At 43.2% G+C, this 14,317-nt stretch overlaps 1 protein-coding gene across 1 annotated transcript in view; it reads left to right on the forward strand.

Moving 5' to 3' along the window:
- LOC128711342 (protein still life, isoform SIF type 1) overlaps positions 1 to 14,317 on the forward strand; it is a 92,288-nt gene that overhangs the window by 65,493 nt on the left and 12,478 nt on the right. The window contains exons 14-16 of the mRNA XM_053806211.1: positions 11,861 to 12,006; positions 12,088 to 12,499; positions 13,645 to 14,256. Coding sequence (XP_053662186.1) covers positions 11,861 to 12,006; positions 12,088 to 12,499; positions 13,645 to 14,256 — 1,170 coding nt within the window. The remainder of the gene's footprint in view (positions 1 to 11,860; positions 12,007 to 12,087; positions 12,500 to 13,644; positions 14,257 to 14,317) is intronic.

Below are 14,317 nucleotides of genomic sequence, written 5' to 3' on the forward strand. Positions count from 1 at the left end.
CCCCATACCCCTTCCACACAGGGTGGTCTTTAACATTCAAACATGAACTTAGCGCAGTAACAAACAAACAAACCGTAACCCGTAATCAAAACATGAATGTACGATCGGTGGGACTGTGTAGCATTGCGCAAGGAACACGTCCAGACCACGGATCAAATATTGTATACCCCGATACGTTGTCCGAAAGGGTCACAGGAAATGTATGTGGACATTGGTTATGTGTAGGTGTTGGTGGGCAGCGCTCCATCCATTTCCGGTGCTCTCAACCAATGTCCAATTGCCTGTTTTGTTGTGTGTGAATATATGTTGTGTGTGAATATAAGTAACCGAAAACGGCCAGCCGTATTTAGTCCGGAAATGTTGAGGTGGGTACGAAAAACTGCACGTTGGTGTAGTCGAGTTGGAGCGTATCCTCTTTTCTTTTCTTTCTCCCTATCTTTCTCTCTCTCTTTATCTGCTTTGATAAGTTCCCCTTTGGGTGCTGTTGTTTATTATTGTGGAGGATGAACGCGTTTTCACAGTCACAGCTAGCCGACATTTATGAAAAATCCTGTTAAAAGACCTGTTTGCATACCCGGTTGGACATGTCAGGACCATGTCAGCTAGTGTCAGTCAACCGTCGGACGGTAGTAATGTGACACCTTGTACTCATCCTTGTCCCTATCATGTCAAGCAGCAGCTTCGAAGGGGGAAAGAGATGGAGGGTACGTGAGGCTGAAGAAAGATGACAGCTGGCCGGATGTTTCGCTCCATGGTTGGATGCTCGTCCACTGCTCCTTCAAGGGAGGCACAACGTTTTGGCAAACCCTAACCCTTCCCTAAACAATGTAAGAGAAAGAAATGCACCGGAGCGATGTTTCGTTACAAGATGGAAGATGTGTGTTTTGTTGTTTTTTTAGTGCCCATCTCTATTCCACCCACCAGATCTACGCCCCATGTGCTGTAGGTCTTTAATTTTTCTCAGTGCTTTCCCAACAGAGTCCGGGAGCAAAGGGTACTTATGTGCGCCTCTCCACGGTATGACGGGATGGAGTCAAAGTCTCCGACCGGTCGGGAGCACCCGTTCGTTCTATGAATATCTTATCTACGGTGGACGGTAGTGTGACTGGGCCGAGCTGACTGAGAAGCGCTTGAAATTTCCGTTCCGTGTATATTTGCATACATGGTTGCGAAAAGGTTCCGAGGTCCTACGCGGAAAACGCCCAGTACGCCTGCGGAAGCAAGCGGGAAGAACATGCCATGGTACAAACATCATATTATATTCAATTCCTGCCCAAGTGATCCTTTCGTCAGCCAAACCGTGTTCTCTCGGGCTATAAATATTTGTCTTACTTGACATACATTGCACCATCATCAGTTTCTCTCATTCCATCTTATTTTTTTCGGAACACTGTTTTTCCTGAGGCCTGATCCAAGACCTCTTGAGTTTCCACTCCGTAGCTGCACACTTTCCTCCTTCGGATCGTTTGTGCATTTCGATCTAACTGTGGGTTCGCCGCCATACGAAATATGGAGGACATTCCTTACTTCGTTGGCCCCACCGTCAGGTGGAATCAAAAACGAATCTGCACGCTTTGCTGCGGCATGCCTGATGAAACTCTCATTTTACGAGTCGGCAATTTTACGTTTCCGGTCTCTGGAATGGAACAGCGTCTAGTACTCTCGCTTTCGCTACACTTGCTACACACCTGCACTCTGCCACAAACCGCGTGACCCTTACTGCTCTTTCCACGGATTTGTCTCATTTGAATTTTGAAACGCAAAAAAAGAAAACAGATGCCCTATCCACGCCCACAAACCGGGGCAAACCTTTGATGTTTTAATAATGAAGAGTTGGCGCGTTCGTAGCCACATACATGTACTTATATGCACAAATACACACACACACACACATCTACCATTAAAACCTGCGTGTATCACGGGCACCGGTGGACACAACTTTTCGGCCAGTCGTTTTTCCACATCCGGACGTTTTGTGCCACTTTTGAACAGTTTGTATTAGTTGCGCCTAATCATGAATACGGATAGACTGGGATCAGTTCATAGAACTTTGAGACGGGCCTCGGCGAGCCAGCTCGCATTTTATGGTTAGATGCAATTTTAATTTGCGAAATAGTAACACCGTGTTTCAATGTTGTCTAGAGATGCCTAGAGCCTCTTTCCTATTCGGAATATGGAGATGTTTTATAAGGAAGCAAATGCCTTTGAGCTCTTGTTTATTAAAAAAATTAGTTTCCTTCCGATAACATTTTTCTAATCTGCGAAATGAGGTTTAATGTTTTAGACATTTAATCTGCATGTTTCCACGTTCAACATGTTCCGTGAAATGTCCATAACTAAGTACATCCTTCAAAAAAGGGATCTAAGAATTTAATGCAGAACAATAGAGCTCTAACTCGTTGTCCATGAACATTCAGTTTGCTTTACATAAGCGTCACTTTAGACTGTTTAATCTATTTATTGCTGCTCGTGCTTTCATTCCGCTAATAGTTGCTGACGTAACAATGAGGCGTACTTCCTTTGAAGAAGGAAATGTATCAAAATAGTATGTTATCGTTTTAACATTTAAAGTAACTATGTTCCTTTCTCGCTAAACTTAAGCACACATGACTTAAAATGAATGTTTCGGGATGAAGTGCGGCGATAGTTAAGGATAGAGTTCCGTGAACTTTCATGAAGTTTTTCACCTATCTCGTTCTCAACATTACAAACACCTGTTACATAACAGGTAAAAATATTTTTCTGTTTTAAACGAGAAATACCTAAATTCCAATGGCATGAAATATCTAAGTGATTTATAGTTATGGACTTTAAATTAAAGAAATTTGTGTATTTTAAATTTTTGATACATTGAGGAACTTGTGGTACATCAAGTAGAGCTATCAGTTGAAATCTGATTCTTTTGCATTTTAAGCGCTGCTTTCTGTTGAAGTGTTTTTCGACCAATAAAAAATTTGTTTTATTTTAATTTACAAGCAATCCATTAATGGAACAGTTTCAACAAAACATCATTTTAACTTGTAGAATTCTCACAGACCCACCATTTTAAGAATTTTGCGTCTTCTCTTCAAGTTTTTCCAATTTTTATCCAGTTCTCTTACAGTTCATTAATGAGATGACTACTCGCCAGTTGTTTTTGAACCATAAAATCAATACAACAAATAATGCCTTTATAGGAAATACCAAAACGATCGATCAGAAATAAAGAAAAGCGCAACGATTCTGATGCTTATTTGTGAAAGTGCTGGTGGCTAAAAGTAATATTTTACCCAAACCTCAATCTCAACATCTTCGATCTAGGACGCACCAACTACAACTCCTTCGCCAAGCCTCGAAGCTCGGGGATGCCATTTCAACCCTCACACAGCTGGACCTATAATACAATTTACTGCCATCCGAGACAGGTGAATCGGAAAAAACTCAAACACGTGGAATTAATTCATCGCCATACCATATCGAGTAGCCATATTGATTGTCGGGCAGAGTGGAGAGCCCTTACCTGCGCTGCGATAAGGGCGCGCTGTCCGTGTGCAGTACATTTTCCATCATCTTCTGCACATTTCCTTTGGCAGGTCATACATAACTTCTATAACCGTACAATGATCCGGACCGTAACCGTTGCCATTGGTTGCAATTTTGCCGAATGAATTTTCCAGACCCATTCACAGAGCATTCTCCCGGCGATGATTCCTGTCCTGTTTTCTTGCCATTTTCATCGTTACGATTCGTCGCACGCTAAAAGAAAGTGTCTGCCAACCCAAGGGTATGTACGCTCCGGCTTAGAGCGGAAATGGATGAACTGACAACAAAAATGGAACACTAGGTGCAACGGAGCACAGAGAACATGGCGAAAAAAGGATGTTTCTGTGTTCCATTCATTTTTGCCTTTTTTACACCACCTTGTGCCACCCTCTAGTGGGTACTAAATCAAACCCGCAAAGGGAACAATCTAATAGGTGACACCTTTTACCTGGGGATCGGAATTGGAAATAGAAAGAGAATCTCGTAGCAACAGAGTGCAAAAAAAAGCACAAGAGGGAAACTGATCGTGGTTATAAAAAGAGGAAGTAGCTTGAAAAATACAAGGAAAACTATAATGCATAGAAAAATACGTCGTCGTACAACTATAACTTCGAATTTTTTAATGCACATCTACAGAGGCTGGGATACTAAACACATATTCACATGTCTTTAAGTGAAATCTGAACCATTGTTGTATTTAGTAGGTTCGTTTCCACAACTTCATACTACTCAACCTCTCTTTCTTAATGGAATATAAACCTATTCCATACGCAATTCTTCATGTTATATTAATCTTACGACTTTGAGCCTGAAATTAAGCAGGTCTTTACAATTTGATCGGTTTGAAACAAACCGTTACTACAAGTTTGAAAGACTGAACTGGACGTCCATACGTGTCATGATAAGGCGCATCTTTCCCACAAACCCCTCCCATTTGGGAAAGAACCTTTCACTGGAAGGAATAAAAATCGTTCAGCAGCAAATACATCAAGACATGAGTAACGATGTTCACTTTCGCAAAACCGGAAAGCATCCATTCATGGCACCTGCACTCCAACATCGGTGGAAGAATGGAGGTGAAGTATAATAAAAATCGAACATCGTCCACCAGAAGTGGATTGCACGACATCACCTACGACGCTGCAACGATTCGAAAGTCGTTGCCTGTGAAGATTGAAACGGAATTGCATCGGTACGAGTTCCGGGTTTTAGTGTTTCCTTGCTTTTCCTTCCATAGTTGTAGAAGATAGTGCAGGGATAGAAATTATCGAACTATTCCCAACCATCTTTAGAATGTATGATTTAAACAACGGAATTGAACTCCTCATGACCCAGAAGGTAGAAACGGAAAGGATTGGGTACAATGTATGACCTAGCACCCACCACCCCGTGTGCAGCACTTGGAACAAACACACATACTTCAACCATAATCGTAATGTTCAATCAAACTCAAATCAGGAATAAATCAAGCTTTATACACATTAAACTCACAGCCAAAATGGTACACGACACGACGGGACGCGAGTAGCAATACCAAGAGGAACGAATTGCGATTTTATAATGATAAAAATCGATCTACGATTTAGATTTCGAGTGCTTCATACTCGCGTACAGAAAAAACACACACATACACCATAAAACATAGATTGATGGTTACACCTGTTCTAGACTGGATGTTGCAAATTGGAAATACGCTTGTATTTGCCCGTCGTAATGATCAGCTCAGTATGTGTCGCTGACATAGCCCGCTTTGTTCGTACATGGACGGATGTCAATCACCGGGTTTGCCGTTGGCAGTCATGTAGAGTTCAGTGAAATATTGTGTTCTGGGTTTTTTTAATAAGACATGTTTTTTTGAAAGTTACACAGAACCATAATAGCACGAACAGCCCGTTCAACATCAGATTCATAAAAGCTGTAAATTGATGTTTAGACAAGCATTGTCCATACATTTTTCTGTTCGAATAGCATTTCCAACAGCAAAAAAAAACAGATATATCCCACTTAGGCACGCTGCACGCGCACAACGACATTCATAAATCCCTACCCACGATGTACTTTACGCATCAAACCGTGTACTAGTTTTGATTGGTTTCCATAACGAACGTCGCCCCAAAAGTGCGACCACCGCACTGCAAATGCAAACGCAAACGTTCCAAAAGACAACGATGCATCTCGTGCAGCGATACGCAACATCCGCCCGAAAGCTTTTCCTTGATTGGGAATTTCTGTCAATTCCTAGAGTGCTCAAGATTCCATCAACCGAATCAATTCTCTTGGTTGGTGTGCACCAAAGCGTGGGGGTTGCGAACCGGAGGCCTGCCCACCCTGGTGCTGCTGCAATTTTGTCGACGTACGGATTAGGTAGCTTTATCTAACCGACTCGAAAAATGGAAATGGGCTCAATTCACGCACCGGGTGCGACCACCCCAGGAACGGCACATTGGTTCCTGCCATCGTTCTCTTCGGTGTCGTTGTGCGCCTTTTTTCGCAAAATGAATGTGAAAAATGTTCCAGTGTGCATGTTTGCTGATATCTGACGCACACCGAGAGTAGGTGTTTCGATAAGTGTTTATCGTACAGTTTAGATAGACGCTGTTTTAACCTCGCTTATTTATCGAAACAATTGCCGTGGTTATCGTGTGATAGTCCCTTAAAACACCAATTATGTTACTGTGGGCAAAACATGGATCTACAATATCAAACAAATCACTAGGAAAGGTTCTAAACCGATATGGAGATTCATATACGAACATTTAAGATACATATAGGAACATATTAGGATTATTAAGAGAAAATAATCCAAAAGATTTATGGCCCTCAATATGTCCAAGAAGTAGTGGATAAAATATGCATAAGTTATCTAAATATAAATCAGAAAAGTGAATGTTTATAGAAATTAATTCATTTATTTAATTTAAAAATCAGTAAAGAACTAAGTAAATAGTATGTAGTAGTAACAAGTAAGAAGTAGTATGTGTTTTAAATTTATTTTTAAGGTCATGAAACTGGAATGGTTTCTATCAGCAACATCAGCCATTCGGAGTTTTTTGACATTCGACTCAAAAATTTAACGTTTTGTATTACTTATCTATAAAAGGAATCAACACAATTCCATTTCTGAACTACCCAATGCGCATACACCGTTGTAAGCTAACTGTTATTGTTTTCACCTTTGATAACATCATCCATAACACCTTTATCTGTATCGTAGATCAACTCCCTACCCAGTCAAGATGCATTGCCGATAAGGTGAAAGGGTTCGGGAGCTTATTTGCGTTCGTGACGTTCGCCGGGGGAAAGAGTAAGCACAAGATTTGTTGCATAACATAAATAAAAGATGACGTCTGCCCGTTCCCGTTAAGTGGGATGGAAATGGAAGCAACACCCGCTCGCAGCAGAGGCCGCCCGAATCTGCATACTGCAAATATTATCTATCATTGTGTTTCATCAGCACGGTCCTGTACATTGGTGCTCCTTCGCACCAGATATGCTAATGTTTATCGGAAGTGACCCGTTTTTTACCGCCGATAGGCGAGGGTGCGGTTGGCCCCGGTTGGTAAAATTGGAACGGTAGGCCGACTCTTTCCGGGCACGCTGCATCTAGCTCTTGTAGTGCAGCGAGCTGTACCCCGGTGCCACAAAAGCCTGCAAGACCATTGCATCTGCATCCGTTCTGTAAATACGCAAGCATTGCGCTGCCGGTCCATGGCAAGTGACACGATGAACGACGATAATGCTACTACAATGAGTGGAACGAGCGGTAGGAAAACATTGCCGTACCCACAATGCTAATTAAAGTAGCATCTTGGTGCCTGTGCGTCAGAGCAGGCGAGCCGAGCTGGAGAATACCGAGAACCGGATGCACGGTGCTGTGCTACCGAGAGTGTTCTTTTCTGTGTTGAGAATTGAGAAGCGGAAGAAGGGACTTTTTCATTCTTCAATCTGTGCCCCTTTCTGTTGGGGGACCCAACCACAGCTGACAAGGGGTTGGGCGCATTGTGCCGGTGGAAGAATTTCTTCAATCCTCCAGCGCACGGATTCAATAGCAATCTCGATTTAGCGTTCCCGCCTTTTTGCTCTATTTTCCCTCCCCTTCTCACTCTCGCTTGCTTTCTCTTCCACTGCCAGACCCGAGTGCTGGGTGAAGTTTTGACAAAACCCACTCCCAAAGGGCTGTAACGGATGGGTGAGCTCCCGGTGAGCAGCTCGTGCAGTAGTAGCAGCAGGTGCATCACACAAATATATACCATGCTTCATCAACATTGTTTCTAGAAGATGAAAAAAAAACCTCAAGAACCTGCCCGATTTTGGGCAGGACCATGTACCAGCGTTTCCGGTGTTATGGTGCACTAGTAAAAGCACAGCTTCAATTGGACCCGTTTTTGCCCTACAGCCGGCTACTTGGGGCACCAGAAAACCCAAGGCCTGGCTGTTTCCCACCCAGACTGAAAGTGATGACGTTCGCAGCGAAACTTTGCACCTTTCGAACGGAACATTTCGAGCACGGCGGTGTAGAATGCTAGCACAGCACTGTATGTCTTACCCTTACTCGCAACCTCACTTGAAGGTGAAAATTAATGGCGGAAAATTTTCTACCGCTTGCATAACACTGCCGGGGATCCTGACGTACACGTGTGTTGATGTATGCGTTTTTTTTTTGTATTCTAATTTTCGTTCAACGTTCTCTGCTCAAGCTGCAACCGGTTTTCGCCAGGAACGTCAAACTTATCATGAACTTGGCAAAAAATGTTGAATAATTGCGCTTAAAATTTGCAAAATAGAGATGTTTGCAAATATTATTGAATATTCAACAATGTACGTTTAACGCACACAAACTAGCTACTTATTCTAAAATGAAACTTTACGCGCTTAATGTATGCGTTATAAAAATCGACTTAATTAAGCCATTGTCATACGCGTTCATTCATTCTGCATGGGGTCGTGTATTATAAGTTCTCCACCAAGAAGATAAGTATTGTGCATCTTCAACCCAAGTTCCGGTAGAAAAGTATCCCTCGAAACATTGTAGTAACTTGGACTAGGATGTAGTCTTTTGGAAAATGTTCTTCCCGAAGTTGTTGGTTTCATAAGGCGTAAGCTTTAAGACTAACCTTGCCTAGACTTTCATGCCAAAAAATAGCCACTCCAATAACACTCTCCATGGACCTCAGAGGCAACCTTTAGAACCTTCTTGCCCCAACCTCACACGCGGATATTCTTCAATAATTTTGAGGTTATATTCGCCTGATATCGACTAAGGGTCCGCCGATCGCTCAATCTACATTAAAGATAGACCAATTGCTAAAAAATATGTTTTGAGTGGCCTTTGCTATGGTATTGATCAGTAAGCACACGGCACTTCGACAGAGTGTCAAAGTGGTCTGTTAAAAACCTTCTTAAACAAAGGATTCATGCTAACTTTGTAGCATTCAATAAGTATACAAGGTTTTTTTTTCATCGCTATTTCCAATAAGCCCTTTTATTTATAACTTACAATATTGGCTTATCGAAAAGCATTTCTTCATAAAGGGATTGACATTCACTTAGATGACTTTTAAACCGATGACCTGGTAAAGCTTCACGATACGTGCGATCAAGCAGGACACTTAAAAACTGTTCGGAATCTAATCCTACTTGAATCTTTGACCTGACCGAGTATGTTGACGATACGGTAGCTTGAAGGATATGTCGATTTTATGCTGAAATTTCTGCATATTACATAGATAATATTGTACTAAATCTTACAATGTCTGAACAATTTAAAGAAAAAAGACCACTCAAAATTGTACCGTAACTTAGTGTCCTCATTATTAAAGGGAATTGATTACTTAAGCAATAATTTGATTATAATGGTTTTTTAAAGGTAACTAATTGTTTACGAAAAACATCCCAAATTTGCTGTTGCTCGTACGAGTTTCTACCAGTGTTTGACTTCTCTGGTCCGCATGAAAAATGCCTCCTCGCCAATGATGGCAGAATATGCAGCCATGAAACATAAGCAAGATTTGAGCCTCGGGTTGAGTGTGCTGGATATTGTTTTTCTTTCGCAACGCCACCCATATACGTATCACGGCCAATGAGTTTGTCAACAAGAACTTTACCTCTGTGCATATCATCGTCGTTCGTCGTTCGTCGTTCGCCGTTTCTGTATCGTTTACGGGAGTGCGGAATAAAGCAAAAAAAATAGAACAGAAATGAATTATAGAGAAATGACAGTGAGTTCCACAAGATGAAGAAGGATTGTTGTCAACGTCGTCAACATGATTCCCCTGGTACATCCCCGGTACCGAGGACGCTAGGACAACAACGATGACAACGGTCATGCAAAAGATAGTGGACTATTATCTTGTTTACACAGCTTCACTTTCCACGCGGCACTCTCCCATTTGCCACCGTACCTTGCCACCATTTACCAGCACTGCATCACCGTTCGGATCATGCTGGAGAACAACGGTATACGGATGAGATGTGCAACGTTCGCACATTATTCGAGCGCTATCACTATCCCGCGAACCGTCCCATAAATCACATGTGAGCAGATGCAATCGTGGGCTAACTATATTTACTCTACGCCAAATGGCGACGGCCAACCCGTTCGCGGTTCCCAACAAGAAACAAATAAATCCTTCATCCTGCACGGATCCTGTGATCGAAACAAGCGGCGTGTGTGTGGCTGTGCGCATGGGTTTGTGGTTCCGTCATAATCGCACAATATTGCGCACCTTGTAGACCACTTGCTGTACCACTCAAGCTATTCTCAGCATGGGCAGATGTAGAAATATGATAGCGCTTTATGAGATTTTTCGAATCCCGCTTACTTGCCTTATGCTATTTGCATCCATCTCGATGTCACCTTCCGTAATCGCACAGGTCACACCGTAGATTTGTTTCGCAGAAATGTCCCCGGATGTCGTACAGCCCAACCAGTGGTAAATGGGTGCGGTTGACCTTTATTGCGTGTTATTTGTGTGACGTTGACATTTGAAGCAGTAACCATTATCATCCACATTCCCTAAGGATAGGGAAAACTGTTTAACATTTTGGTAGCTTTTTCATTATTATGGAGAATTGGGTAGTAACAGGTAATAGAAGTTACAAAATTACGTTTGCTACTAAAGCATTGTTTAAGACTGCTGTGCAAAGAATCCTTACAATTATTAGCGAAAAGGTCAAAAACCATGATAAATGTTTTTTTTTTACAATTTATGAAGAACGACCAGACCGAATTGTTTAAATGTATCGAAATCTTCATCATCGGCACAATTCACATTAATTTCGGGAAATTTCCTTCTCCGGACAGTGAAAGGGCACCTATTTATGGGTTGGGTACTCGTTGGGATAAAATTGTTTCATGTTACATAAATAAATCCCCATGGCTTAATGCAAACATGTCAATCTCTTATGAAATCCAACGTAATAATAATAATTTACTGGAGGATATTGTTTTTTTTATCCGCTCAGCAACGATCAATAAGTGTAACAATTGCACCAACCCCCATACGTTATACACCGCAAACGTCAAGCCTGTGGTAACTGTTTATTGAATTGTAAACCGCTCAATACTCATAATAAATTTTGCATCAAATTAAACCACCACACACCGTTGCATTTAATTAAACGGTCATGGGCCGTGTGTACTACGTGCTTAATCAAGCAGCAAAACTGGCAAAACTATCATTTTCTACAACATTTTCCAATCGCATACCAGGCGCACCGAAATGCAACCGGTTGAATGCATTTGTCCCACCACGCAACCCCTACGCCGAAAATTCCCCACCAATGAGGAAGATTTCACCCCGTTGCTTTATACATCGTTAACAGTCTTACGGGCATCATTATTTTGCACGGATCAGTAACGCCACCCATTCCCGCTTGGTGTGCCTCCAGCCACAGTGACAGCGTGTGCAAATTTACAATACACTTTACACTTTGTTGTGCCGAGCTGTATCAAACCTGCCGGCCCACCAGCGGGTGCGTAATCAATCATGCCATCGCCAACGGGCAAAGCGCTAATGCAAATGTATGCTCACGCTTCGGTTCATACGCCCTCGACGTCACGTTTACTGTAGATGGAACCCGCGTGGGAATACAAGCAGGACGGATGATGACAAATTACAATGAATCGTGCTCACTTACACCCATTTTACAGCTACATACATAGTGATGCATAATTCGTGACACGAGTATTACCATATTCGTGACGGGATACTATCCTACCGCTGGATGGGATTACGGCGGATCTGTCTGTCCACGTTGCGAAGATCGATTTATTCCCGAGCTCAACTTATCCATAATACATCTCTGTGCTTTGTTGCCTTTATTTCCGCTCCTCCAGATATCCGATGACGATCGCATGAGCCTTACGACGGCCGTTTCGGATGAGGACGACGGGGAAAGTGTAATGGCCTCACCGTACAAAGCGAAAGCGACCGGTACGGCGGCCGCATCCTTCAACTGTACCGGTGCTGTGCGAAAGGCTGGGTAAGTAAACATCCACCAAAAACTTGACATCCTTTTGCACCGGAAAATTCTTATCCGCCACTGTCTCTCATCCTCGCACAGCTTCCTGTCGGTGAAGAAGTGGCTGCTGCGCAAGAAGCATCAGATCGAGCTGGCCCGCAAGCGCGGCTGGAAGGGCTACTGGGTGTGTCTGAAGGGTACGACCCTGCTGTTCTATCCGTGCGATTCGCGCGAAGGCCGCTCGGTCGAGGCTGCCCCGAAACATCTGATCATAGTGGACGGTGCGATCATGCAACCGATACCGGAACATCCGAAGCGGGACTACATCTTCTGCCTCAGCACGGCGTTCGGCGATGCGTACCTGTTCCAGGCACCCTGCCAGGTCGAGCTGGAGAACTGGGTGAACAGCATACACAGTGCCTGCGCGGCAGCGTTCGCTAGACATCGCGGCAAGACTGGTACGCTGCATCTGCTGCAGGAGGAAATATTCCGCCTCGAGAAAGCAATAGAATCGGTAAGTGATGTTATGTTGTTTGTTTAAAATTATTGATAATTCATTTAGAATCTGAATCTGAAATCCTTAAATCCTATTTGACACGTTCCATACCGCGTCAAATATCGGTTACGCGGATTATTCCAAGGGGTACGTGGACCGTATATTTTTGTAATATTTTTGGTAAAATATGTATCACACCTAGAATTGGGTCGCATGAACTAAACCAGTATAGTTCGATCAGTTCTTTGAAGTGTAATTAAGCGAACTGTACAGATTGAATGACGTGAACATTGAACGGTTTATAACGCGGATTGAACGGTTTGGAACACAGGTAGAACGGATTTTAACGCAGGTTGAACGGCAGGTAACGCAGGTTGAACGGAATGTAACATAGGTGGCGCATACTACCACAACAAGTTGAGTGAATTGCTCGTCGAATGTTGGAACAGTTAGTGAGCGATCTAGAAAGGCTGGTTGAAAGCATTACCCGTCAAATGTAGAAGCATTTAGTGAACGACGGGTAATGTTAGGTCGAAAGCACTACATGACCTAGTTAAATGGTAAGGGACATATTTTGGATGAAAAATAAAAGAACGAAAGATCTATACCATCCGTTCAATTCTTCACAACAAACGAACCAGTTCGCTGAAGTTCAATTAATATTAATGATTTTTGCAACTCCAAAATCCCATCCCGACCAACTACCGGTCAAAGCTATAAAATACAGCTATAAAGTCAAAGACTGCCAGAATTGGCGGCCCTAGGCCTCTTGAGGTTATTTTGCTGATATAAGAATAAAAAATGCCCCACTTACCCCTCTAATTGGTATTACAGCGATGGTGTCGCTGGACCTCAAAGTGTAAAAGTACATGTACATGGAAGTGCATATGTAAATCATTGCCTCAAGCAAAATTGTCGTTGTACAAATATAACTGTTTCTTTCATGCATTTTTTCTGGAAATGACTATGGTGACCATTTGAATCCGCAGGAAATTTTCACTTAATACCGCTGACCGCCGCACCATATCGTACCCCAAGTTGACGAAAAAGTGGCAACACTTTTCAATTGTCAAAAAAGTTTCGCCATAAAAATATGTTTCGATAAAAACAAATTTTCAAAATCGTACTTCTGTTGCTCGATTACTTTTCATCCCAAAACACAGGATCACAAGCTCAAGCATATGGCTGATCTGCAGCAGAGCGTTGTCACCGATGCGGACACACGCCACCAGATCCAGCAGCAGATCCTCCAGTGGGAAGAAAACCTCGAACGTCTGCACTGCGAACAGTTCCGTCTGCGCTGCTACATGGCCTCGCTGCAGAACGGCGAGCTGCCGAATCCAAAGTCGCTTCTAACGCACGTATCACGCCCCACGAAGAATACGCTCAACAAGCTCGGAGTATTTACGGTTTCGTCGTTCCACGCGTTCATCTGCGCTCGGTCGCCTTCCCTGCTGAACAATCTGCTGGCGGGCCGGGGCGCTACCAAACGTCGGCCTCCGATTCTATCGCGTTCGAACAGTGGCTCCAGCCGGCGCTCGATGCAAATCAACTCACGCGATGAGCCGGAAAAGAGCTACAAGGTCGCACTGCCGGAAAACACCTTCGCCACGGTGTATCTGCGCGAGGGCATGTCGGTGGAGGAGTTCCTGGCGAGTGCGTGCAGTCGCAAGAATTTGAACCCGATGGAACACTTCGTGCGGGTGAAGAAGCGCCGGGATATGGAAGATCACAACTACTTTGTTCCTCACAGAAACGATTTGATTGAAACATATGTAAGTATACGCGATGTACGCTGAAAAGAGCGAAACCAAAGGTGTCCTATGGAGAACGCAA

This window comes from Anopheles marshallii, chromosome 3, assembly GCF_943734725.1.
Source record: "Anopheles marshallii chromosome 3, idAnoMarsDA_429_01, whole genome shotgun sequence".
Lineage (NCBI taxonomy): Eukaryota > Metazoa > Arthropoda > Insecta > Diptera > Culicidae > Anopheles > Anopheles marshallii.